This window comes from Drosophila tropicalis, unplaced genomic scaffold (assembly GCF_018151085.1).
Source record: "Drosophila tropicalis isolate 14030-0801.00 unplaced genomic scaffold, ASM1815108v1 contig_878, whole genome shotgun sequence".
Taxonomy (NCBI): domain Eukaryota; kingdom Metazoa; phylum Arthropoda; class Insecta; order Diptera; family Drosophilidae; genus Drosophila; species Drosophila tropicalis.
Window position 1 is genome coordinate 6,873,882 of NW_027173374.1, and position 25,261 is coordinate 6,899,142.

Consider the following 25,261-nt stretch of genomic DNA (forward strand, 5'->3'; position numbering starts at 1 on the left):
AACCGGTTATCAGCATAAAAACTGGTTTTCAAGACTGAGACGAACTACTTTTGTTGTATATGTGCTACTGTTGTTGTTGTTATTATTAGTGTTGTTCTCTTTAAGCCATGCGGGTTGGGCTGCGTCTAAATGTTTTTCTTCTTCTTTTTTTTTTCTGAGAGTATGGCTCTTAAACACTCTCAGATTCAATTTTGCCAGCAGAATTCTAGCAAATAGACTTTTAAATGCTCGCGTGAATGCTTTCAATTTTTTGTAAAAAAAAAAAAAAAATCAGTGGTAATTATATTCCCTATTTTCTCTCAACTGTGTGTTGGGTAGGACATCGAGCAGTCGACTCTAGCCTGACCTGAATGGCCAATGCCAACTCGAGAATAACGCACACACCACACAAAGTTGAAATGGGAATGTGATTGTAGCTCTGCTTTGGTGTATTTTTATTTGGTTTTCCAACTTTTTTGGGGTGCATTTATACAAACATATGTACAGAAATACATAAATACATATAAATGTATATGTATGTATATATTTGTAGATGGATCTGTAAATATATATATGTATTTGTATCTGGGAGATACAATGATTCTGTACGAATTCTAAATGAAAGTGAGTGCAAGGCACCAGCTCTAATCAGAGAGCCCACTCTCGTGCTCTCGTTGTACCTCTTTTATTCTGCTACGCTCTGCCTCTCTCTGTCTCTTTTGGTTCTCTCTCAGGAATGCATTTTTGATTTTTTTTCTTTACTCTGCTGCTGCTGCTTCTGCTGCTGCTGGTGCTGCTGAAGCTCTGCTGAGCCTGCTGCAAGTGTTTTATATTGTTTAGCCACGATGCGCTGCAAGATGAGGGATCGAGTACCATTATACCAGAAGTAAATTGAATGTAATGAAATTTAAAAACTGAATTAAATTAATAAATGTAATTAATAATTTTTCGAATGCTCAAGAGTATTGGACTAATAGAATATAAATTTTATCAAAATATTAGCAATCGAATTAAACAAATGTGTAAAATGTCTGTATTTGTTTTTGACCTCTAATTTGTTTTCCATTTTGTAGCTGATTGTCAAGTCGTTTAGATCGCACGTCAGAAAATTAGTTGCCTTAATGTTCTTGTTGCCGTCCATTCCATTCGTTTGACTTATGTACGTATGTATGTATGTATGTATGTGTGAGGGTTGGAGTTGACTTTTTTGAATGCATGGCTTTGTTTAGGTGGATTTCCGAGTTGAGTTCTTATTGTTACAATGTATGCACACGCACACGCACACACATACATATAGACAATGCACACATGTGTTTATCTTTAATTTGAGGCATATTTTCCAATTATGCATTTATCTCTCTCTTTCATTGATCTTCTACAATACTGTTCTTCTAGCCCTATCCCTTGCCCCAGTCTATTGCTTTCAATATCTATTGGCTCCGATCATCATTATCATAAGCTGAAAAAGATTTCCACATGCAATGCATTTATTTCAAGACCCCCATCTGTTAATAATCTTTATGAAGGGCCGGATTTAGCCCCTAGGCTGAGAGACCCTTGATGGACATTTCGTATTTACTGTTTGCCCAAAGACGTTTTTCTTTTACGGGGCCCCTCTTACTATCCCCTGACTTCGGCCCTGCCTACAAATGTATAGGCAGATTCCCTCATACAAGTCACCTTTGACCCATTCCAAAAAAAAACCCTTTCTTCTTTTTCATTTATGTATGTATCTCATCTCAAACACTTTTGAATATTTAATCCCGAAGAGCTTAACAGGCACACAAAAAAAAACTGCACTTTGTAATTATGTTTCAATACCATTTATTAATTATTATAAGCATTTTATTTGATGTTTTCAAACAGCTTATAGCAAAAGAAAACAAAAAAATATAAAAAACATAAAAAAAAGGATTGAGGTGTGCGTTAATCTTAAGCTTTCGACTTTTGCTAATTGAAAATTTCAAAAGCTATGGCCGGGGGCGGTGTTTAGAGATTCAAGGTTTGGGGCCTGGTGGTGCTTTTCGCTCTAACCGCATTTCCACATCTTCCTAATCCTTATACTATTGTCTGCTTTTGCATTATTTACATATAAATACATGTTTGGCAAATAATAGGTATCTAAAATGTTTCCTTTTGATCTTTACATACATATTTTAAGAATTAGAGAAAACTAATTAGAGTTAAGGCATTTGTTTTGTTGTGCCCCAGCAATTTAATGCTTTAAGTTTTTTTCTTTATATTAAAAGCAGTTTATAATATTGAAGAGTAGACATCTATGGCGGATAGCCCAAAGGGTTCTCAGCCAAGTGTAAGGAGCACTAGAACGATTAGCCAGAGTTTCGTTATCGTCCATCACAGTTCTGAAAATAAGAATAATAGAGATTACTTTAGATTTTGTTGCTGTGGGGTACATTGTGCACTTACTGCTGGCAAAATATATAAAATTATCATCTAATCACTCTAGAAGCGAGTATAAAACACCAATCTTGAGCACAAGAATAATAATATTATGCCAATATTTGTGGCAAAATGTAAACTGTTGACAATGAGCCTTGGCATTTGATTCTTAACCCGCCAATTTACTTCCTGCCAAATTTTGGCCACCTGCGACCCACAAATTCGTGGAATGGGGACCAAATGCTATAAACCAATTAATCAAAAACAGGTAAACCACTTCGTCGAGCACACAATTTCAGTTTGGCTACCAAAACAGCCAATAGTACCTGTTGTATAACAGGAGGACCATCTACAATTTAAACAAATTTGAGATTAAAGAAAACAATACAAATAACCATCCAGCGGATATTCTCACCAACATAACAATCATTTTGTTGAAGGCCAATACAAATTTCGATTTGAGCACCGGCTCATTCGTATGATTTGGAATTAGAGCTGCTGATCCTGTCCATACGATCTCCGGCCACTTATTTGGGCGGTGGGGCATATTCAAAGACTCAAGAGTAATCACATCCGAGCAAATATTCATATAGACTTAAGTTCCATCAACCACCAGTTGCTCCATTCTTGTCATCATCAGCGTCAACTCCATCATATCGTCCACCGGACGATTGGTCTTCCTGCCTGACCTTTGCCGCCATCAGCTTCCGCGCACCCTGCTCTGACTTGAACATGTCGCAGTGGGCGGAGGTGACGAAGGTTGAGCAGGAATGCAAGTGGTTAAAAGTCACACAGTCAGTCGCTTTTTTGCCTGACCTACGACAAAAGTATCTAAGTAATTTTCAAATCACATTATATAATCTTGCGTTTAATTACTTTATTTACCTATTTACAAATGTTTTGGCTTAGATTTTTCTTTTTTTTTTTCCAAACAAATCAAGAAGAAAGAATCAATAACAGCTGATCGCATTTCGAGAGAAAAACCAGTGTTGTCACTTTCCCAAACACGTTAGGCGCGCAATCTAAAATTTAAAACAGTTTTTTTGGGTTTTAAAAATAATTTACACATACTTATTATATGGCTTTTGTGATGATTTTTAATTTAATTATGAATGTACATATAAATTTAGAACATAGCTGAGACTCCCAGTTTTTTTTAGGTGTAGTCCGCCCCTTCAAATACTGCGATTCTGTAAAATATAGTAATTGTTGGACTTGGTCACACTTAATTTGGTATTTTTTCGCTTGTTTCCCGCTAATTATAACTGATGGACTAGGTCACACTCAATCTGGCGCTTTCTAGCTATTTCCCGCTAATTGTACCCGATTTATTTGGTCACACTAAATTTGGCGTTTTCTCGCTATTTCCCGCTAATTAAATTTGGTGAACTTGGTCACACTAAATTTGGTGTTTTCTCGATATCAAATGATGGTCACACTGTAGTGTTGTTCTTGCATTTGTGGTGGGCGGTTGCGCGGTCGCTTGGTGACAAAGTTGTTTTTAAAATTTTAACGAATAAATCATCTAAAGTAGTTATTATTTTGTAAAAGTGAAAACAAGAGCGAATTCCATGTATTTCGGGCTTAAGAAAAATATCGGCCGATAAATAAATAAATTAATAATAGTGAAGTGGAAGCAGAAAACAACAACAACAGCGCGCGGGTGTGTGCGTGTGAGTGTGTAAGCGGCCAACTCCCAAAATGAGAATTAATTAATTGTAAAAATGAATTACAAACTTACAGTACAAATTAAATTCGTTTCGCTGTGTTTAATCAGTTAGAAATTATTGCAAAATGCTGTGAATGGTGCAAAAGTAAATAAACTCAACAACTTGTTGCTTTTGTGTTTTCAAATTTGCGGCAAACGAAAGTTTGTCGTACGTGAATGAGTGTACATATACATGCATGAGTAACTGTGTGTGTGTGTGTGTATGTTTGAGTGAATTAGTGTGCGGTAAAAGTTGGCGAAAATAACAACAACAAAATGTCTGTGTGGAGCGATTGCAATGCTAAGCAACAATTTGGCATTGGTAAGTAAAGAGAGAAATAAATACACTTTTTCCAGCGGAAAACCAAAATTATAGCCCCCCGATATACAACAACAAACAAAAACAAAAAGAATGTTTAAATAAAGTGTTTTATAAACATATAATCCATTCATCGACTTAATTGTTGTTGATTTTTCCCCCACGGAGGAGCAGCCGCCCACATGCGGTGATTTCCCCTCTTGCTTCTCCTGCTGCTCCACCATGTAGTCAACTTGTTGCACCTTCCCTACGATTCCCCGACATGTGTTTCATGTGTTTTGACTTCGACTCGAGTTCTATATTCTAGGCGATTTTCGTTTTTCTTTAAGTTTTCATGGGCGTAGGCCCCTTTTAAAAGGCGATATAATATTTATACTGTAAATTAGAAAAGAATTTCAAAGAGGAAAACAATATTATTAAGAATAGGTTTTAATAATTTATTATGCAGAATAAATTTGTCAAAAACTCAATGTCCCTTCTGTTTACCTCCATGTACATACATATGCCCTCCCTCATCCCATACCGTTCCATCCTGTTTTTCCAGCCTCTTAAAAAAAATTCTGAGATTTGCTCTTGAAAATGAAAACCTGTTTTTAAGCTAGCATCATCTGCCCGAGCCTGAGACACTCCCTCTTCTCTCCCTGTCTCCCTCTCTCTGCCTGTAGCTCTCTTCACCTTTATGTTGTGTGTGCACTGAGTTGCAACAAACGTTCATGTGTGTGTGTGTGTGTGTGTGTGTACCTCAAATCTGAGTGTATTTTTTCTATTCATTGGCAATGACCATGAAATATCTACATACATACATACAATATGAATGCTTCTCTACGTAGTTTGTACTACGTGTGAATTTATTTTATTGTCGGCACTTTTATTTTTGTTTTGTTTTTGTATTGACCTTTTTCAATTCCCTCTCCCCTACCGCTCGCACAACAGGTACAGGCAAAATGACAGATACAGGTAACGATAATGTCGCCAAAAGGCCAACAAACGAAAAGAATTCACTCACTCACTCATTCAATCGGCCGAATCTCGTAATCAGTTAACAGTCGAGCGACCACTCCAACGACTGTGCCACAAATTGTTTGTACTTATTATTTACACATGTTTGGCTCTGGCTCTGACTCTGCCTCTGCCTGTTCGACGCCTTGTACTAACTGTTGAAATCATTCCCATCATTTCCAAATACATATTCATATCCATACAGTTGTCAAAATAATTTTACTTACAGTTGCATTATCTTCAAAAAATTGTTCATACTATGTGAAGCAAACAAAAAAATGTATACCCAACTGTGAGATCCTTCTTTTCTTTTAGTAAAGTCTAAAATCTAAACTGATACTTTTTTCTTGTTCTGACTGTGTTTATGGGCATTATTCTGAGGGCGTGGCCATAAAATTTAATCAAGAGATAGCAACAAATTACTCAGTTAGATTACAAACGACATTGGGTTCAATGCTGAGTTTTACCTTTTATTTCCAAATGCAAAATGATTGAAAGTCAGTCTGTTGGACAGAATCTTAGTTTTGCTATAATCCCAGTTCCCTTTAGTATACCCCCACTTTAGAACCCCCACCACCCGCTCGTTTTCACATTGATAGGCCTCGTTCTCATTTTTATCAGCAAAAGAGTTTGAGTTTGTCTTATCGCAGTTTTTTGTTTCCCCATTTCGTCTTTCCATTTGTTGTTGACGCCTTCAGACTTATAATTTTAAACACTAATACTAAGCAAATAAAAATGTATGCAACGGCAATGACAAAATTTGATAAATCGAAAATCATTCACATGGCTTCTTCACGAATAAATATTCTATATTCTTTATTTTTACAAATAAAAATTATGGATAAATCAAAGAGGAATTTGACAAGAAACTTAGTTTTTTTTTGTTCTAATGCTTTTAATTTTTATGCTGTTTTTATTGTTGTGACGATTAGTTTATTTTGCAATAGTTTTCTACTATTTTTATTTACCTACATATTCAAAGAATGATTATTTTGATTTAAAATTGGGCTAGAACTTGATTTATTTACATGTTTTTTATATTTACAATGAAACGAAAAGAAGATGATGATGATGATGGTGATGGAGGAGATGATGAGTTTTAAAGTGAGTCGAATGGCCTCCTGCATTGCGGGAGTTGGAGACACACGCAGCCAAACACACACCAGACTGACTCTCTGTATCTTTGTCCCTTCTCCCTCTCCTTCTCTGATCTGCATGTTTTCCTGTTTGTTTCTGTTGGCGATGACATCTTTGGCCACAACTGCACTTTACTGTTCATTGCCTTTAGTTGGGGATTGCACCTGCAGTTCTCGGTCCTCACCCTCTATCAGTCTCAGTCCCAGTCCCAGTCCCAGTCCCAGTCCCAGTCCCAGTCCCAGTCCCAGTCCCAGTCCCAGTGCGCCTCCAGCTAGCACGCTTAGCACTTGGGGGCGCAGTCATGCATATTCCACTTCTAAATTTGAATAGAGATGAAGAAAAAGAAGCAGAAAAAGGAAAACAAGAAAGCCAAACATAAAACTTAATGAGGCCTGTTGTATACATACATATATGTATATTGAAAAGTGAGTTGAGTTTGAAGTTTTAGCTTTTTTATTTTTGGATTCAGATTTCTTTTTCCTTTGTTTTCTTTCACTATTTAATTAAAATTTTCCTCCTCGTTACCTCTTTTTGTGGGCCATGAAAATGTTTCTTGATTTGCATAATTGAAGTGAAAATTCTCCTAAAACCAGAAAATTTATTCATCCAAAATGTGCAATTTGGGAATTAATCTCTCATGCAAACATGTCGTCAAATTATGTTTTATGGACTCTCTTCCCCCTCTCCTAGCCCACTTCACTTCCACTCGACCCATTGTGTGCTGACTCAAAGAACATGCACACACTCATCCAACCATCCACTCCACTCCATTGTTGCGCAAATAACCCAGTGACATCTATTTCCACTTCCTTCACTCTCCGACCGCTTTTTGTCCCAGAACGAATTGGAAACGCATGCATTCCAAAAGGCAGGGAAATCTCAGTTTTCCACAATTTTGTGCAATCAGATGCTTTTTAGAAATTGAAACTCAATCGTGGCTCGGTGTCATCCATCTCTCCACCCATGTCCAATGTCAGAGATTGTTGTAATCTTTTATGGCGAATCTTGTAAATGTGCAAATATTACCCTGATATGACTTAATTAAGCACACATTGTAATGGGGAAGAGGGCTGCGGGCATGTCAAATCAATTGAATTGGATCGCCAAGAAAGTGGCAAATGGGTGGAATCTGTTAGTGGGCGACCAATGACTTGGGGATGGATGCGTCATGCGTCAATGAGTCATCCATCGGATTCGGAGCAAACTGGTTTTCAGTTGGACCCAAAAAAAAAACTTTACAGACTTTTTGTGTCACAAGGAAATTCAAAAGAAATTGTTTAACCATTTTTCCATGATTTCAAACTTTTTGTTGGGAAATTAATTAAACGATAAGATCCTTTCTACTTCCTACTGAGCACTTTCCATTACCAGGAAAATGCATTTTCTAATTCATGTTCTAAATGGGTCAAGTTTGTTACGATTTTTGTTTTTTTATAGGCCTCTAAAATAATAAATTTTATCACAATTTTTTCCTCTTTTGTTTTTATTTATTATTTTGTTGTCTATACCGTGCATTAGCACAGTTTATGGGTATATGAGAATAGTCATGGAAAGTTAAGAAATTCCATAAAGGGCATAACTTATCTAGAGTATCCATCAGTTGGTACGTTACCAGAACCAATTGAAGTATCTACTTGTTTTTGGTTTTTATTTGGAGCGTTTTACGAGCACAACGAAGCGCCATTAACTGGAGGAGGGCACAATAACCGTAACCTGTCAACGCGGACAAGAAAAAGACCAGGTTTTGCTTCTTTTTTTTTTCTTCAGTCTTTTCATTTTTATAAATTTATGTGCCATAAAATATTATCTACAATTGGGGTTTTGGTTTTGCTTTGGCTCTTCTGGAACATCGTAATGCGCAACACGTGTTGGAAATTTCACATTATGTATAAGAATGTTTGAGGAATGTTGCCAAAACATTCCATAGATAGCAAAAATTTATACAAAATTGATAAATAAATCAAATAACTAATGCCCAAAAGTTTAATTTTGCCTAATAGAACGGTCAAACAATTAAAAAAATTGTTTATAGACTGACTGGGTGCTGATCACTATTGGTTTCTTGGAAGCTATACTATATAGTCGATCGAGTTCGACGAAATTTGTTTAATCAATTAAAACTGATAAAAGGCCAGTTAGCACGAAAATTGGAATATATTTGTTACTTCTTTATCGATCTAATATTATATAATTGGACTATAATTACGAATGATATCGACAATGTCATTAAATTACATATGATATTCGAAACTAAACTAAAGCTTAAATGGAATTGGTAAACATACATCAAGATGCCAGCTTTGCTCCTTTGCATAGGCAAAGTGGCCAGATCTGATTTTTAGTTACATATCTGGAGATTGTATTAAGTTAATTCAAGAGATAAAGATGTGAAGGGACACGGTAAGCAAGCTCTAAAACAGCGGAAAGCAATATATTCAGGTATATAAAGATTAAAGGATAGTTTGAGACACAAAATGTTGCCTTAATCTAACTGTTGATTGTGACATGGCTTAGGAGATAGATTATATAATTCCTAGAATGAATTTGCGTCTTATGTTGAATCAAGAAATAGCCATAAATGTATACTTATAAAGAGAAACACACCCCGAAATAATATTAAGTGTTTTGCGACTCAAATAAAGTATGCAATTAGATATACATGGAGCTTCCAACTTAACTTGTAGTAAGCTATTTTTAGATTTAGCTAAAGATGCTTCACTCCGCAGCCATTTCAAATCATTATATTAATTATGTTAACCTCCGAATTGGCCCCTAGCACCTACACTGGGACTGGAGCGGAGCTTAGCTTACAGCTTAGAAGTATAATTCAAATTTGAGAGGAGAAGAAACCAGCTTAGACAATAAACAGAGAGCGAGAGAACCGAACAAATATTTAGAAACATTCATGAACGGAATCATCTGTCATTTAAACCTGAAATTTCAAAAGAGCTGCAAAGAACTCCCCCCTTCCGCCGCCTCTTGAAATTTTTGGGCGATGTCCAGTCACCAATCGCCCGCCAGCCAGCAGTCAGTCAGTCAGCCAGCCAGCAGTCACGACGCTCACAACGGCACCAAACTGATGACGAAGCGTTGCTAGTGCTGCGGTTGGTTGTTTTGTATTTCTCTCCACAATATTTGTATTCTTTATTCAAGTAAAATTGGGTACATTAACTTTTTTAACTTGAGAAACACAACTCCATGGGCTACTCCATTAAGATGAACAAATTTGAGAGTTGTCTGGCTTTATTTTAAGAAGTACTAAGCTCTATAAGTCTAAAATTGTAGATCCTATCAAATTTTACAGGTAAAACCAGTTGCGAATTACAACTAGATGAAGAGAAAGAGATTTGGAAACGCTTTCCTACCAATTCCTATATGGAAAACCCAAAAAACTTCAAGTTTTTGAAATCTCTATAAATACTATTAACTTTGCAAGAGTATATAAACTTCGGCATAGATGAATCTAAGCTTGACTTTCGAGTTGTTGTTTCTTTCTAGTTTTATTTTGATATGATTGTTTTTGCGTTTTGCCTTTTTTAGTTTAGCGAACGTCTTAGCAAAACCTCAAGTCAACTTTTAGCACACTTTGTACACGTGCCAAAGTGAGAGTGAGATAAACGATGGAGAAAAGGAAGAACGACGAGTGACGAATCTCCTCTAAGGCTTTAGTTTTATTATTACTGCAGCTGCATCCGTTGCAACAACAATGGGGACGCCTTCTCACACAGTTGTTGTGGTGTACAATTTGTTTTGGTTTTACCTGCCTGTTGACTATTTTTAACTCTTTTTTGTCTCCTCGAAAACCAGGCAACCAACTCTGTCCCTGTCCCTATACCTTTACCATGGCAATTGGACAATTCATTATTCGTTGAGCGTTTCCGTTAGTCAACAAGTTGTGGCCAGTTGATGATGGTATGGAGGGATAATATGGACAGAATAGGCTTGGCCTTCCCCTCCTTCCTTTCTTATCGGAAATGAGTTCAATTTAATGACGTTTTGATTGCCATATCACCTCCCTCTTTCTCTTTTTCTTTCTCTCTATCACCCTCTCTGTCCTTCTCTCACTCTTCTCTTTGTATGCCCTCTTCAGGGTCCCAGAGCAGAACAGAACAGAGTAAGGTGTGTTTAATTTTCTCAACGACTCGCTGACTGATCGATTCTTTGCATGATTCACTTGCCATTTCCCGGTAATTTTATATTATAACCTGCGTATGTACATACATGTACATGTGTAGAATTTTAAATAAATGAAAACATATTTTTTAATTTTCTATTTAGTTTTCCAATTTTCGACTTGTTTGAGACTAGTTTTAACGCTTCTTCTATTTGACTGACCCAGTAGCAAATTCTCTTTATTACTTTACCTACATATTTGCGTACCTTTTTCACAAATTGCCATTTGTAGTAGTCTTGTATGTACATACATATGTGTGTGTCTTTGTGTGTCTGATGGAGGTCGTTCTGGCTTTTGTTATGCTTTTCATCAACATCATGCACAGCGCCAACATCGGTCATTGGACCGTAGCTGTGACTCGGAGAGCTCCACAGCTTGCGGCTGCTTGGTGCCACGCGAAGGCGGCGATTGTTGTTGTTGTTAAAATGAGTGCAGAGTTAGTTCCCTTAATATAATATTATAAGTATAGTATAGTAGACGTTGCATTATCGCCCGAGGAAGTGTTTGCCGGAGACGATGACGATGTCGCCTTATTACTGATTCAAGCATCATCATTTCTATGATTTGTGATTTCAACGACGACATAAACAAATGATAAAAACTACAAATATTTATCTCATTATTATTATATTTTATATACTTTATATGGAAATGGAATGGTATAAAGGCGTTATAGATCGTCTTTCACTTAAAACAGGCAGCACAAAAGGTGATTTAAAGGGTTAATTTTGTATGCATTCCAATTGGAATCTTAATTCCTGGTATTTATGTTTTAATGTAGTTACTGCTTTTTTATCAAACTGCAATGTAGCTTTAGTTTGTCGAGATTATACTTATGTATTTTTAGAGCATCGTAAGTGTGTGTGTGTGTGTGTGTGGGTTAATCTGAAGTCGGACCTATGGCACTGGAATTTCTCTTGAATTTGCAATCGCTGTATGCAAATGCGTCATTTCTACACCCTCTACATGATTTCATTAAGTGTTATGATCGTAGGAAGTGGTTTAACTCTTAACAGTGCCCCTTATCCCGTCCCCATCCTGACATTTTGCTACAGATCTCACGTACAAACCGTTATGGGGAGGCACTATCTATTTTACTGGGATTATCACTAATCCCATCCGTTGGAAGCACCCTAGCTGATCAGCAATGATTTCCCCCAAAAAAGAAATGACATGCTCTAATTGATAACCTTCCTCCAAATCGCGGTTAATGGCCCGCCAACCGCCGCCCCCCCAATCTGGAGGTTGTTCAAAGCTTTGCCCTAAGCTTTCATTTTGCACACTAAGCGCACAGTTCAATTTGGATTGCTGCTGGGAAAGGTGCTGATTGTACTAATATACATGCATATATATAATATATTTCCTTTTCTCTCAACTATAGCCAAATGCAATTTCGACCAGGAGGTAACAAAGCCACACCGTTTAAATTTGGATGTGGGCGATGCAGTCATAATTCTCAAGGAGACAACACATTGGTATTACGGCTATAAACAGAAGTAAGTTTGACTTTATAAACAAATATTTTAAATTTAATACACTTATGTATATGTAAGATTTAGTTGATAGAAGTGCAAAGTCTTCCAAGCTCACATTTAATTTAAATTTGTCGGATTATTCTTATGCAATATATGAAGTGGAGAATGTTAGGGTAAAAGGAGTTAATTGAAATGTAAATATTTGTTTACAGAGTGTAACGATAATAGTTGAAAACTATATGTTGTTTACTTTTTTAACATTTGTTAATGTTTGTTTAAAACTTTAGTCTACTGCCCATATCAGATTTTTTAAGGTGAACAGGTAGAAGTTATTCATATTTTGTTATTATTTATGTTGTATTTTCAAGCTAGTATTAGAATTTTAGACAGTCACGTAATGCTAAAAGCAGAATCGAAATGTTATTCCAAATAAGGCTCCAAAAATTGGTTAAAGAACCATAAATAAGATTCTCGGAAGATTATTTAATACATTAATGCAAAAAAAAAAACAACAATCAAGTGCATTATTTTGAATTTTTTCATTTTGCCAAATTAAGTATGGAAACAACTGATTAAAATATACAATATGTAGTTGTTGTTGCTTGATTAGATCTAATCAGTCGGATCATCGTGATGCTGACTTTCACTGGCAACAGCTCATTTGCCCTAATGCATATTCATTCATTTTGTATTGGCCATGTTTTTCCAGCGGAAATGAAATGTTCCAACATTTTTCACATGCATATAAATTTAAATTTTTAAGCAAATGGGCAAATGCGAGGGTGATTCGTGTATTTGTTTACTTAGAAATGATTTTGTAAAAATTCCAGCCAAGTTGCCCAATACTCTCCTGCCCTATCCTTTTGTTTAGCCTGTTCATTCAATCCAGAAACCACAATCCAGATGTTTCCATGTGGCGCCCAGGGTAAGAAGTTGCATTTTGGGAAAATTTTCTTTATCCAAAAACAGAGATAAACTTTTCTCCGCCTCTTTCCTTCTTTTATGTATATGTTTGACCCTTTTCCTTGTTTCGGGGTTTCTTTCTTGGTTTGGTTTTGTTGGTTTTATCTATGTTTGTATGTATGTATTCAGCTCATGATGTCCACTGTTATCGACACTCGTATACAGTAGCTGGGCAAGAACTGCCGCCGCCATGCTTTGGTTGGACTTGAGCTGACCCTTTTTCATATTTTCTGATGACCCATCATAACCCAAGCCAGACATCCATAAATCCAAAACATAAAGTAAATAAATAAATGCTGACCATATAGCCCATCGATTTTATAATAATTTACCTAACCCGCAACGTTCATCATTTTAATGTGGCAGAGGGCAAATCAGATGCGTAGCAAATGTTAGATTGATAGTTTAGCTATATACATAAGAAAATACATAGAAAAAGAAATAGAACCCGAAAATTATCGTGAGAAGAATTCTTAAGAGAGTTTCCATTGCTTATCACGGTCCGAATTTCATGTTTGTTTAATGTCGTTTACTGTTTCCCTTTCCTTGTATTTCTCCTTATTGTTTATTTATAGACAAATACCAATTTTAATTGTGCATTTTCTCACGATTTCATTAGACGATAAGCAAATCATAAATCGTCAAATTATGAGCTACTTGTTTACCAAAATTTAATCGTCAGAGCACTTGAAAGCGAAGCAAAATAAAACAGAAGTCTATTTTATAATAAATAGCCGATTTTATATCTACAATACAAGTCTGTGGGGTTATAGACTCACTCAGATTATTAGAAAAGGTCAGCCATAAAATAGTTAATATAACATGGAAAATTCTATTGAACTTGTCATAGATTCAATTGGCATGTTATTATATACATATGTATATGATATAGAAAGCCGATATATTCTGTTTTAGCTTGTAGAACGAATATATGTTTAATATTTGATCTAACTTTTTCATATTTGGATTCTATTTAGTCGAGTAAACGCATGAGATGTAAAAATTGTTGAGGAAGAAAAACTAACTAAGCTGATATAGGCATTTCTTGTTAAAGGTTTAAACAATTTAATTTAGCTAAAAGGTAACTAGAGTTCAATCGAAATAGATCAATTTGTCGCCTAAACTATGCGGGATGAGGGCGTGGCTGTAGTTGTCAGTGGTTATGGCTATCGTCTGAATGCCATTGCCTCAAGCAATTAAAATGGCCACCCCATATGTCAAGCAATGAATTGAGTCAAATTAAAGCATTCCATTTCATTTGCCCAGTGTCACACTTTGGGCGCACTTCCTCTCAGTCACTCTGTCATTCTTCACTCTTTGTGGCCATTCCGAAGCCACAGTCAGAACAATGAGAGGCAGCAAAACCCCGGCTTGGGTAATTCATCAGCGACAATGTTGAATTGTGTCATACATACAGATATATACAAATATATATATATATATATAGATTCCAATATACTTATATTTGTATGCAAGTACAGTAGAGTATAAGTAAAACTACAGTAAAAATTGGATTCGATGAAAAATTGATCTCTTTTTGATAAAAGTAATCTGTTGATTAACAAAAACAGGCAATGATTGAAGGAAGATTGAGTACATTTAGTCAATAAATAAAATACTGATGAGTCAAACAAATCAGCAATGTTCTCTCAAGTTGAGAATTTCATTTCATTCTTGTATTAGTTGATAGAAATAAAGAGTAAAGATCCTGACAACGCCCAATTGTCGTTTGTAGGGAAGTTCTACTGTCTAGATTTAAGAACGCACTGGCACGCAATAATTTGTTATCGCCGTTGCACACACCCGCCCATATGCTTGCCACATTTTAATGGTGTCTCTTCTTCCGTTCTTTTGTCTCTTTCTCTCTCTCTCTCTCTCTCCATCACAGAGACAAGGAGCATCGTGGCATTTTTCCCAAGAGTTATATCCATTTGGTTGAATATAATATTGTCAATGGAGAATTCTGTATCCAGAGGACAGATATTGTCGAGGAGATCACCAAAGTGTTGCTGGAGTGGGGCAGTATAGCCAAAGGTTACTTTTTGGTAAGTATTTATATTAAATATCAAATATTCAGAGATAATACCTCTCCCTCTCTCTTTGTCTCTGGTTGGGTAGCGTACCAATCCTAACTTTCAGAGAATACGAAGAAAGATGAACGAGCTGAACAACAATCGTGCCGCCTTGATCTCTGGCAATCTTCCGTTGGATGAGATGCGTAAGGTGAAGCTCTTGGCCACAGCACAGATTGATACTGGGAACAATCTGCTGGGCCTGGATATGGTGGTGCGCGATGACAGTGGCGATATATTGGACACCAACGCCATTTGCACTACAGAGCTCTTTGAGCATCATGTGCATGCTGTCAACAGGATCGAGAAGGCCAATGTAAGTGGGGAAATCCGAATTGATATCAGACTTAGAAATAATTATTAAAATTTGCTTTGCAGCGTCTTTCAAGCGAACAAAGAACTCAACGTGTCCACAACAAATACTCGCACAACATTCTGCTGCATGTGAATGCGTTTGTTTGCAAATTTCAAGAGGACTCGGATCTGCTCTTCACGCTGTTCGATGGCGAAACCCACAAACCCATCAGTGAGAACTATGTGGTCAAGTGGTCTCGCACAGGCATTGCCCGAGATATTGATCAGTTCGACAATAACCGCGTCCTTTTCACCGATCTCAGTAGAAACGATTTGAGCATCTCGAAAATGTATTTGGTGTGCTATGCCATACGCATAGGTTCAATGGAAATGAAGGACTCCTCGGAATCGAAGCGGACGAGCATAAGCATTGCCAACAGCATGCTGACTGCAGCCAGTCGCAAGCATTCACAGTTATCGGTCAGTTCCAATGGGTCCTCGGGCAGCAATTGTGAGTACATAATGCGGCGACCCTTTGGTGTAGCCTGCAAGGATCTAACGCCCATCTTAAGCAAGGCCCTTGATGGCCCCAGCAACCAGGATTTGCCATTCATCATGTGTGAAAAGGACACTTTGGATGGGACATTGCGCAAGTTGATTGCCAACAAGGACATTGGGAAAATCGACTCCAAAATGGCAGTGACCATTGAAGTTCTACGCGGCGATATCAAACAGATTAAAGAGGACTTTCCTCGACTGGTGCACACTAATGTGCCGGTGGCTCGTAAAATGGGCTTTCCCGAGGTCATCTTGCCGGGTGATGTGCGCAACGATCTCTATTTGACCATTTGCAGTGGTGAATTCTCTCGCATTGCCAAAACATCGGAGAAGAATGTAGAGGTCTCGATTTGTGTGGCCAATGAGCAGGGCTATTTGATTCCAGGCGTAATGAGTATCGGCGCTGGTCATTCACCAATTGATGAGTACAAGTCGGTGGTCTACTATCACGATGATAAACCGAAATGGCAGGAAACCTTTAAAATCCATGTGCCCATTGAGGAATTCAAGCAATGTCATTTGCGTTTTGTCCTAAAGCACCGCAGCAGCAATGAGCAAAAGGATCGTTCCGAGAAACCCTTCGGTCTGGCCTATGTGCGTTTAATGCAGGCCAATGGAACAACCATACCCCAGGGTCAGCATGTCCTTGCAGTATATAAAATCGATCATAAGAAATATGATAAAACTGTGGCCAATTCCTATATGGAACTGCCAGCGACAACAGCAGAATTGCAAGGCACGAAGCCCTCAATCAGTGGACTATCCCTGCTGCCCAAAGATCAACTGACCATAGGGGTCAACCTATGCAGTACCAAACTCACGCAGAGCGGTAAGAGAATGAATTCCCAGAGAAGTCAACTTTTATTTTAAAACTCTTTTTACTATTTTTTTCTAGTGAGCCTTTTGGGCCTATTAAACTGGTCAGCTCATAAGGAAACTCTCGAGCAATCCCTGAATGCCTTATCCACAGTGCCTGGCGAAGAGGTAGTTAAATTTCTGCAAGACATACTCGACGCCCTGTTTAACATTCTGGTGGAGAATGATCAGCCCGAGAAATATGATCAATTGGTCTTTATGAGCATTATACATCTAATTGAAACTGTATCCGATTTGAAATATCAACATTTTCTAACTGTCCTGGATGTCTATATCAATGAGAGCTTCTCCTTTACCCTGGCCTATACGTAAATATCTGCTCTGAGCATAATTTAACCTTGGCTAACTTGTCTTCATTTTATAGAAAACTAATGGATGTCCTGCAGAAGAACATAAGCGATGCCATTAAGCCGAGAGAGAAATCCGCCGATGGTTTCGAGACTGAAGAGAGCATGGAAGTCCGTCGTCTCTATAAGACAACGCGATATCTGCACTATGTAATGAAATTTGTCATCAGATCCAGGATTCTTTATGCCGAAATGAACTGCAATACAGATTATGTGGACTTTGCCTCGCGTTTGCAGGAGCTTCTACGCATGTTTATCGATATGATTGGCTGTCCAAGCAATTTGCTCAAATCTGAAGGAGCCCTGCTCAAAAATCTCCACATCATTGCCACAGATCTGATGCAAGTGTTCGATCAAGTGCGTCTAAGGTGAGTGAATTACCAATAGTTTAAAATTGTAAACCTAATTTTCCAATTTCTATAGTGTTTCCATTGTGGAAATTTTGGAGAAATTCCCACCACGTCGACTCATTCAATCCAAAATGGGTTGCATTAAAGATTTTGTGGAAACCAAACTATTTACTCTGCCCAAATGTCGCGCCATTCTGTTGCCCGTGTTTTGCAAGCACATTAAAGATCATCTTGAGAGCAAGGAGGAGGTAAGTGTACTTCCATTTCCATATATTTGGCATATTTGCATATCATTTACAAATTTGATGTGTTTACCACTTGATCATTAAAAATGGTTGCATTTTTTTTTTGTGTCTTTAATCCCAATGCATCAATCTAATTGCCTTGTGAATGCACAAACAAACAATTCTAGAAATGAAAACGCAAAATTAAAACATTACTCGAAAGACATGTCAAAGAAGTAACTAATTTTTCAATTGCTATTGCTAACTAAACAAATAATTTAAATGAATATCAACTAAATAATTTCATATTTAAACATGACAAAACAAATATTACATAAATCATTGAGCAAAATTGTCATTAATATCACAAAAGTTTTAAATATCTGATTATGGGATAAATTTTTGTCTATTGACATGTGAAATCTGTCTTAATTTTGCTTAGTTTCACTATGATATTTAGATGTAGTAAATTGAATTTGAGTTTTTTGTTAAGTTATACATGAATAATGATTGTTTTAGCATGCCATGAATATAGTTCGAAGAAACAAATTTGTGTTATTTATAATTTTTGCTATGTGTCTGCGTGTTTTTGTTATGTTGTTGCTGTTGTTGTCCACGTCCTAGATTATAAGCACCCATTATATGTACCCAACTACCTACTACCAATCCATATTTTAGTATATCTAAGTGTAGCTATAAATATTAATTAAATGTGTTTTTAGCTAGTGATTGTTATTACATCTGTGTCTAGAGCTAGGCGTTATCCAATTGTTCGTCATCTGCGTTCCTCTCATCTGGTTTCGTAAAAAAAAAAACATTCATGTAAAATTTTGTATAAACATTTGTTAATGTTTATCTTACAACTATTAGCCGTGGCAATATATAAACGTTTAGATTTTGCTGTTAGTCTTGCACCACTCTCTCTCTATTTCTCTTTCTCTCACACACACACACACACACATCATCATCATCATCATCATCGCAATTCTTGCATTTGGCAATTCATCAACCAAGCACCTACAAATATTTAGTTATCATGCCACACACGCACACACACAAAACTACACACACACACACGCGACGACTTTCACTGCCTGTCAGCAAGTCAAGCACCCTGATGAATATATACTCTATGTATATATAGTCTATGCAATGTGAATGTACATTCAGATATTCCACACAATATGTATGCAAATCTATCTATATCTTTTATTGGGTTATTCTTTGACTACATTAATTAATTAATTGTACTACCCAATTGCTCTAATTTCATCTGCCAAACCAAAAACACATACAAACATAAATGTTTCTTTTCCGCAAATGATGATTGATCGATCCACACAATCGATGTGTGTGTTGTTAATGTTTCTTTTTTCGTTGTTAATCGCTAAATATATATTTATAAATATATATGTCACTCCCTCACCCTCAACCTCAACCACAACCACGACCACTATGTATATAGGGCGACTCGAAAACCGATATCTGGCAGCAAGAAAAGAATCTTTCAAAAGCCGCCAAAGTACTTGGACAATTAAAATCCCAACTGCACACACGTGAAACGACTGCAAATAAAAAGGTAAAAAGAAAAAGCATAAATCAATCAAAACTCTTCCATACATTTGCCCATCCAGATCAGGCCTTCAACACAGGAATTCGTGCCTCTTGAGTTAATTTAGTTAATCTATTTTAATTTATTTTTAAGTCCTGTTTAGACTACTGCCATTGCACCTGCTGCCGGTGATTTTTGCACTTTACGTTCAATGGCTTTGAAGCTTTTGCATTAGCAGCGTGATATTTAACATCCACACAGATCACAGTTTAGGCCAAGTTAGGCCAATGTTTGGATGTAAATGGATCGCTGTTAATTATTTTGTTGCTAAGTTAGCCTTAAGTTTGTTCAAGCTTCTTCAATGCAATGTTTGATTGTTCGTTACAATGATTTCTCTCTTTTTTTTAATATTGTTTATGTTAATTATTTATTAAAACACTAATTTAAATTTTTGTGCAGAATGTTAGCCAGAAACGAAGAAGACTTATCAGCTAGCTCAATTTGATATTGCCTCTCTCTTTGCCATAGTTGAAAAACATTTAGTAATTTGATTAATTTCGTTAACTAGATTGCCGAATGCATTAACATCATGAACAATATCCTCAAATTGCTCTATCGTTCGGATGTGGGACCCACTCATAATGATATTCGTGACATTATGATTATCCTGCTGAGAACTGTGATGAAGGCGGCCCATTCGCTGGATCGCGATACGGCATTGGTGGGCAAATTCTTTGCCATTATGTTGGGCATATTGCAGCGCATGGATGCCCAGCATTATGATTACTTTGTAAAGGATCTGCATCAGCGGGGCGAGCTGAAGGAATTCGTTATCGATATACTCTTGGTGTTCACGGAGCTCGTGTCACCGTCACCGCATCAGAAGGCTGTCTTTCCGCGCGACTGGATGGATATGATAATGCATCAGAATACCGTCATCCTGGGTGCTCTGCAACATTTAAGCATTGTGATAATGGATTACTTCCTCACACCGTTTGAAAAGCAAATCTGGTCGAATTTCTTTCAGTGTTCGATTGCCTTTTTGGTGCAGTCGCCGCTGCAGTTGAATGATTTCAACGACAATAAGCGGCAGATTGTATTTGCCCGCTATCGAGATATACGCAAGGACACCGCAATGGAGATACGCAAGATGTGGTTCCAGTTGGGGCAACATAAGCCCAAGTTTGTGCCGCAACTGGTCGAGCCAATTCTGGAAATGAGTATGATGCCGGAGACCGAATTACGGCGCGAGACCATTCCCATTTTCTTTGACATGATGCAGTGTGAATACTACAGCTCACGGCTGGAATTGGAGAGCTATGGCGATACCAAAAACAACAATACTCACCACAAGGGCAACTTCACCGAGTTCAAGACGGCCATGATCGAAAAGCTGGACATTCTAATTGGAGCCAAGGGCAAAGGAGATGCCGAATATAAGCAGCTCTTCGAGGAGATCATGATGGAGCGTTGTTCGGCACATGCCACACTCAACTTGGATGGCTCTAGCTTTGTGCAGATGGTCACGAAATTGATGGACAAACTACTGGAGTACCGTTTCATCATACAGGACGAGAGCAAAGAAAATCGCATGGCTTGCACCTTCTCCCTGCTTCAATTCTACTCGGAGGTCGATCTCAAAGAGATGTATATTCGCTATGTGTACAAATTGTGCGATCTGCACATGGAATTCGAGAACTACACTGAAGCAGCCTTCACGCTGAAGCTGCATACGCAGCTTCTGCGCTGGACCGACACCGAACTGTCGCCACAGCTACGCAGCTACAGGCACATGAACTGCCGCACTCATCGCGAGCTGAAGGAGACTCTGTTCTTCGAGATTATGGAGTATTTCGACAAGGGCAAACAATGGGAATGCGCCATCGATATGTGCAAGATTCTGGCCCAGCAATACGAGGAGGAAATCTTTGACTATATCAAGTTGGCTGAACTATTGAAGCGCATGGCTCTGTTCTTTGAGAAAATCCTTAAGGAGTTGCGGCACACATCGGAGTATTTCCGCGTGTGTTTCTATGGCCGAGGTTTTCCTCGACTCCTGCAGAATAAGGTATACATTTTCCGGGGAAAGGACTACGAAAGACTCAGTGATTTCTGCACCCGCATGTTGGTTCAGCATCCGCAGGCCGAGGTTATGCAAACCCTTGAGGCACCCGGCAAGGATATAACCCAATCGGATGGACAATACATTCAGGTCAACAAAGTGGAGCCCATTATGGATGCGGCATTCGCCAAGTTCAATGAGAAAATCATTTCCAACGAAATTGTCAAGTACTTTACCTCGAATAATGTACAGAAATTCCAATTCTCGCGACCCTTCCGCGACAGCACCAGTGGTGGCCCAATGGACGATGTGCGTAGTCTTTGGCTGGAACGTACAGAGTTGGTCACAAGTTTCCCATTACCTGGCATTTTACGTTGGTTCCCCGTCATCGATTCGCACACTTTCAAGATATCACCTTTGGAACGTGCTGTCGAGATCATGAAGGACACAAACAAAGGCATCCGTCAATTGGTCATCTTGCATAAGGGTGATGAGAGCTTACACATAAATCCTTTAAGTATGAAACTAAATGGAATTGTCGATCCTGCCGTAATGGGAGGTTTTGCCAAATACGAAGAGGCCTTCCTCACCGATGAGTATCTAGAGCAGCATCCCGACGATAAAGATTTGATAGAAGAACTGAAAGACTTGATTGCCTCGCAGATACCGCTTCTTGAGATTGGTAAGTTACATAATATAAGTTATTTCCTGAAAAACACTTTTAATTTTAAAACTTTTCCTCACTTCAGCCATTATGCTGCATCGCCAAAAGGCACCTGACAGCTTGAAGGCTCTGCAGGAGCATTTAGAGAATTGTTTCACCGATATGCAACAGCATGTGGAGTCTCGCTATGGTCGTAAGTCATGCGATTTGAAAATGGATCGTGATTCGGTTGTGATGCGACGTACCAACTCCTTCCTACCAGCTCTTTTCGATGGCAGTTGCAATCGTTTGTCAGAGACCAGCATGGGATCTTCAGAGTAAGTCAAAACAAAACGAATAAATCTCTAGTTTCTTATGCATTTTTCTAACTTGCAGTAGCGGCCTATCGAAGTCAACGTTCTTGCCAAGGCCACAAACTAACTCCATTAAATCTACGTTGGCCAGTTTAAGTTTCAATGCCAGGTAATGCAACACCCTCCCACTTATAACTGAATGCCTCCTCTTAACTAATTTATCATTTGTCCCCCCTCTAAAATTTGCTGCTTTTAGTTTGAGACTTTAATTTCTTATTTAAATTTCCTTTTTAAGTTGTTTTTCTTTTAAAATTTGTTATTATTATGTACATATTTCCATTTTCGTTTGCCTTCTTTAATTTATTTATTATTTGCCTATGCGTTTTGCCCTTGCTAACAGGCCCAGTTTGATGCATTCGCCCAGTACCAAGAGCAGCAAGAATAAAGAAAAAACTCCAGCCAAAAGACGCTCCATGAAAAAGGTAAGACATTTATTTAGAAAACCAGCTTGATTCCTTACTAATCACTTTTCCAAAGGATCGCGAAACATTAAGCCTGCCAGTGGCAAATAGTCAATGGTATACACCGCCATTGTCCACCATTACATCAACGCCGGAGAAAGAAATCAATACGTCGATCACATCGCTGGCAAGCGTTTCAAACAGTTCATTGGCGGGGCCCAAAACACCTGATCCGCGTGTTCTGACCGAGGAGGTAAACCATAAAGAACCTCTTTAAGATTTGAAAGCGTTCGAATTACAAACAATTTGAGTTACAGCTCACTTCAAAGCGTCCCCTGCGTTCGGAAAAGGATAAAGAACGCCGTCTATCCCGGCCGGCCAGCATAGCAACACCCACGGCAACAATTAAGAACTTTGTCGACACACGTTCGCTGTCCGAGAGCAGCAATCGCAACTCAGTTGGTGAGTGACCATTTGGATTTCTTGAATTTTACGTGGATTTATTTAAATTATTTTTATTTTTGCAGAAACAACTGACTCCACATCGGAAGAGGACATACGGCCACCGCCTTTGCCTGCCAAGACACGTGACTCCACCGATTTCACCAGCCTTACACATAGCTTGGACTGGAATCCCAATGGTTATGCCATGTTGAATGCGTTAAGCAATACGAGCACTAGCAGCATTACGACAACGACTACTATGACAAAGACCAGTATTACGAATACAACGTACGAGTATTTGGAGGCCACGAACTTTAGTTTGATCAATGCCCAAGATTCCAATAAGCCGCGTCCACCAACGCCGCCGCCAAAGCCATCGCGCAACAGCAAACACATTCCATAGAAGGAGATAGAAGAGCAGGAAAGGGAGAAAGGTACTCGCCAGTGCCGCGCCATATATATTTGAGTGCCAAAATTTAATCCTACACCCAATATGAGTCCATCTTCTGTCCACCTGTTGCGCTACGAAGAAGAAGAAGGAGAATTATAGCAACATTTGCCTCATACGCCAAATTAAAAACAAACCAACAAACAAAAAAGTGTCTTATCAACAACAAAAACAACAACAACTAACAAATAGTTACTTTTATTGTGTTTATTCGTTAAGTGTTTAAATTATGTATTCTATGTTAAAATGATATTATGTTGAACATTTCGTCATTGTTTCGTTTAAGTGTATTTTTTTGTTTACGAACAAAACTGATTGGCTTGTCTTCCACAAGTAAGCAATAGTACATTACTTTATAATTATACCTATTATTAACCACAGATAGACAATAAGTTCGAATTCAATCAACTCTAACGATACAACAACAAAGGCAATTCAATACGTCTCGTATGTAAACAAGTGCCACAAATCTAAAACCAATTGCAAATTTACATAAGATACTATGTAGCACAAATTTACTAACAAAAGTCAATTATATAATTACGCATGCGAAACGAAACGAAATCTTTTCCAAACGAAGTTAATTGAATTTTAGTCAAATTTAGAAAACAAACAAAAAAGGGATATCAATCAAAAGCCAACTATTTACACACAATGTTTTTAAAGAGCGCAAAATAGCCATAATATTGTGAGCAATATATCTGTTGAGATTTAGTTAGTAAGTTTATAAGCATCTACTATATATATATACATATATACACAAACATGTGTAATCTATTTTGTCGCACCAAAACGATTTTACTTACGAAAATATTACTATATTTACATTTTAATGTGAACAAAACACACAACTTTTAAATCTTATACCTAAACGATTTTTATAATCATGTAATTTGCGATCTGTGTATCGGCCAAAGATTAAGCAATAATAAAGTACAATTAAGCAGTAAAAGTAATCACTTAAACCATTTAATCTATTCGAATTTGTTTCCCAAACTTGATTATTAATTAGAAACTTTTTAAATTTCGAAAATTTCGATGGACCGTTTAATCTCTAATGCCACATTGTCTTCGATGTCCAAGCAATTTTAAAGTACATACACATTATATTATGAATTATTATTCATAATCACCTCAATAAGCATTCGAAGAATACTGACAAGCAGCTTGCTGCAGGAGACGGGTTATGAAGGTTATCCCAAAGAAGTTTCTCAGCTTTCTCTGGTAAAAGATGTTGGTATCACGCTCCCATCATTAAACGAGATTTCAAATGAACGGTCATAGAAAGTCGACAAATAATGCTATAAGTGATCAAATTTTTTTCGCTGGTAAGGAAAAAGCTTCAAAAAACTTGCAGGAAGATAAATTTTCTTGACTTCGGACCTTTAATTTAAAAAAATAAATTTTATACTGATGACAATCCCTGCTTTAATTCATTAACTTACTTGCCTTATCAAATATT

At 37.6% G+C, this 25,261-nt stretch overlaps 1 protein-coding gene and 1 long non-coding RNA gene across 6 annotated transcripts; one reads left to right on the top strand and one right to left on the bottom strand.

Moving 5' to 3' along the window:
- Window positions 1–1,904: 1,904 nt before the first annotated feature.
- Window positions 1,905–3,530, bottom strand: LOC137585215 (uncharacterized). 4 transcript variants are annotated; one of them, XR_011033531.1, is made up of 5 exons: window positions 3,451–3,530; window positions 3,265–3,401; window positions 2,795–3,190; window positions 2,407–2,728; window positions 1,905–2,342 (listed from the first exon to the last, which is right to left on the bottom strand). It is a non-coding gene; the product is annotated as an uncharacterized lncRNA (long non-coding RNA). The 4 variants fall into 4 exon arrangements; XR_011033529.1 differs by having other exon boundaries at window positions 2,799–3,195; XR_011033528.1 differs by having other exon boundaries at window positions 2,795–3,195.
- A 320-nt stretch (window positions 3,531–3,850) lies between these two features.
- On the top strand, window positions 3,851–24,764 carry mbc (myoblast city). Of its 2 annotated transcripts, XM_068299186.1 has the most exons (16): window positions 3,851–4,409; window positions 12,098–12,212; window positions 15,043–15,199; window positions 15,273–15,542; window positions 15,605–16,907; window positions 16,974–17,262; window positions 17,319–17,669; window positions 17,725–17,899; window positions 19,341–19,454; window positions 19,996–22,171; window positions 22,239–22,470; window positions 22,529–22,615; window positions 22,847–22,928; window positions 22,984–23,160; window positions 23,225–23,369; window positions 23,435–24,764. In XM_068299186.1, exons 1-16 carry the CDS (start codon window positions 4,364–4,366, stop codon window positions 23,752–23,754), a joined length of 6,039 nt encoding a protein of 2,012 aa, XP_068155287.1. In that variant the 5' UTR covers window positions 3,851–4,363; the 3' UTR covers window positions 23,755–24,764. The 2 variants fall into 2 exon arrangements, with proteins under 2 accessions (XP_068155287.1, XP_068155288.1); XM_068299187.1 differs by lacking the exon at window positions 19,341–19,454.
- Window positions 24,765–25,261: the final 497 nt, after the last annotated feature.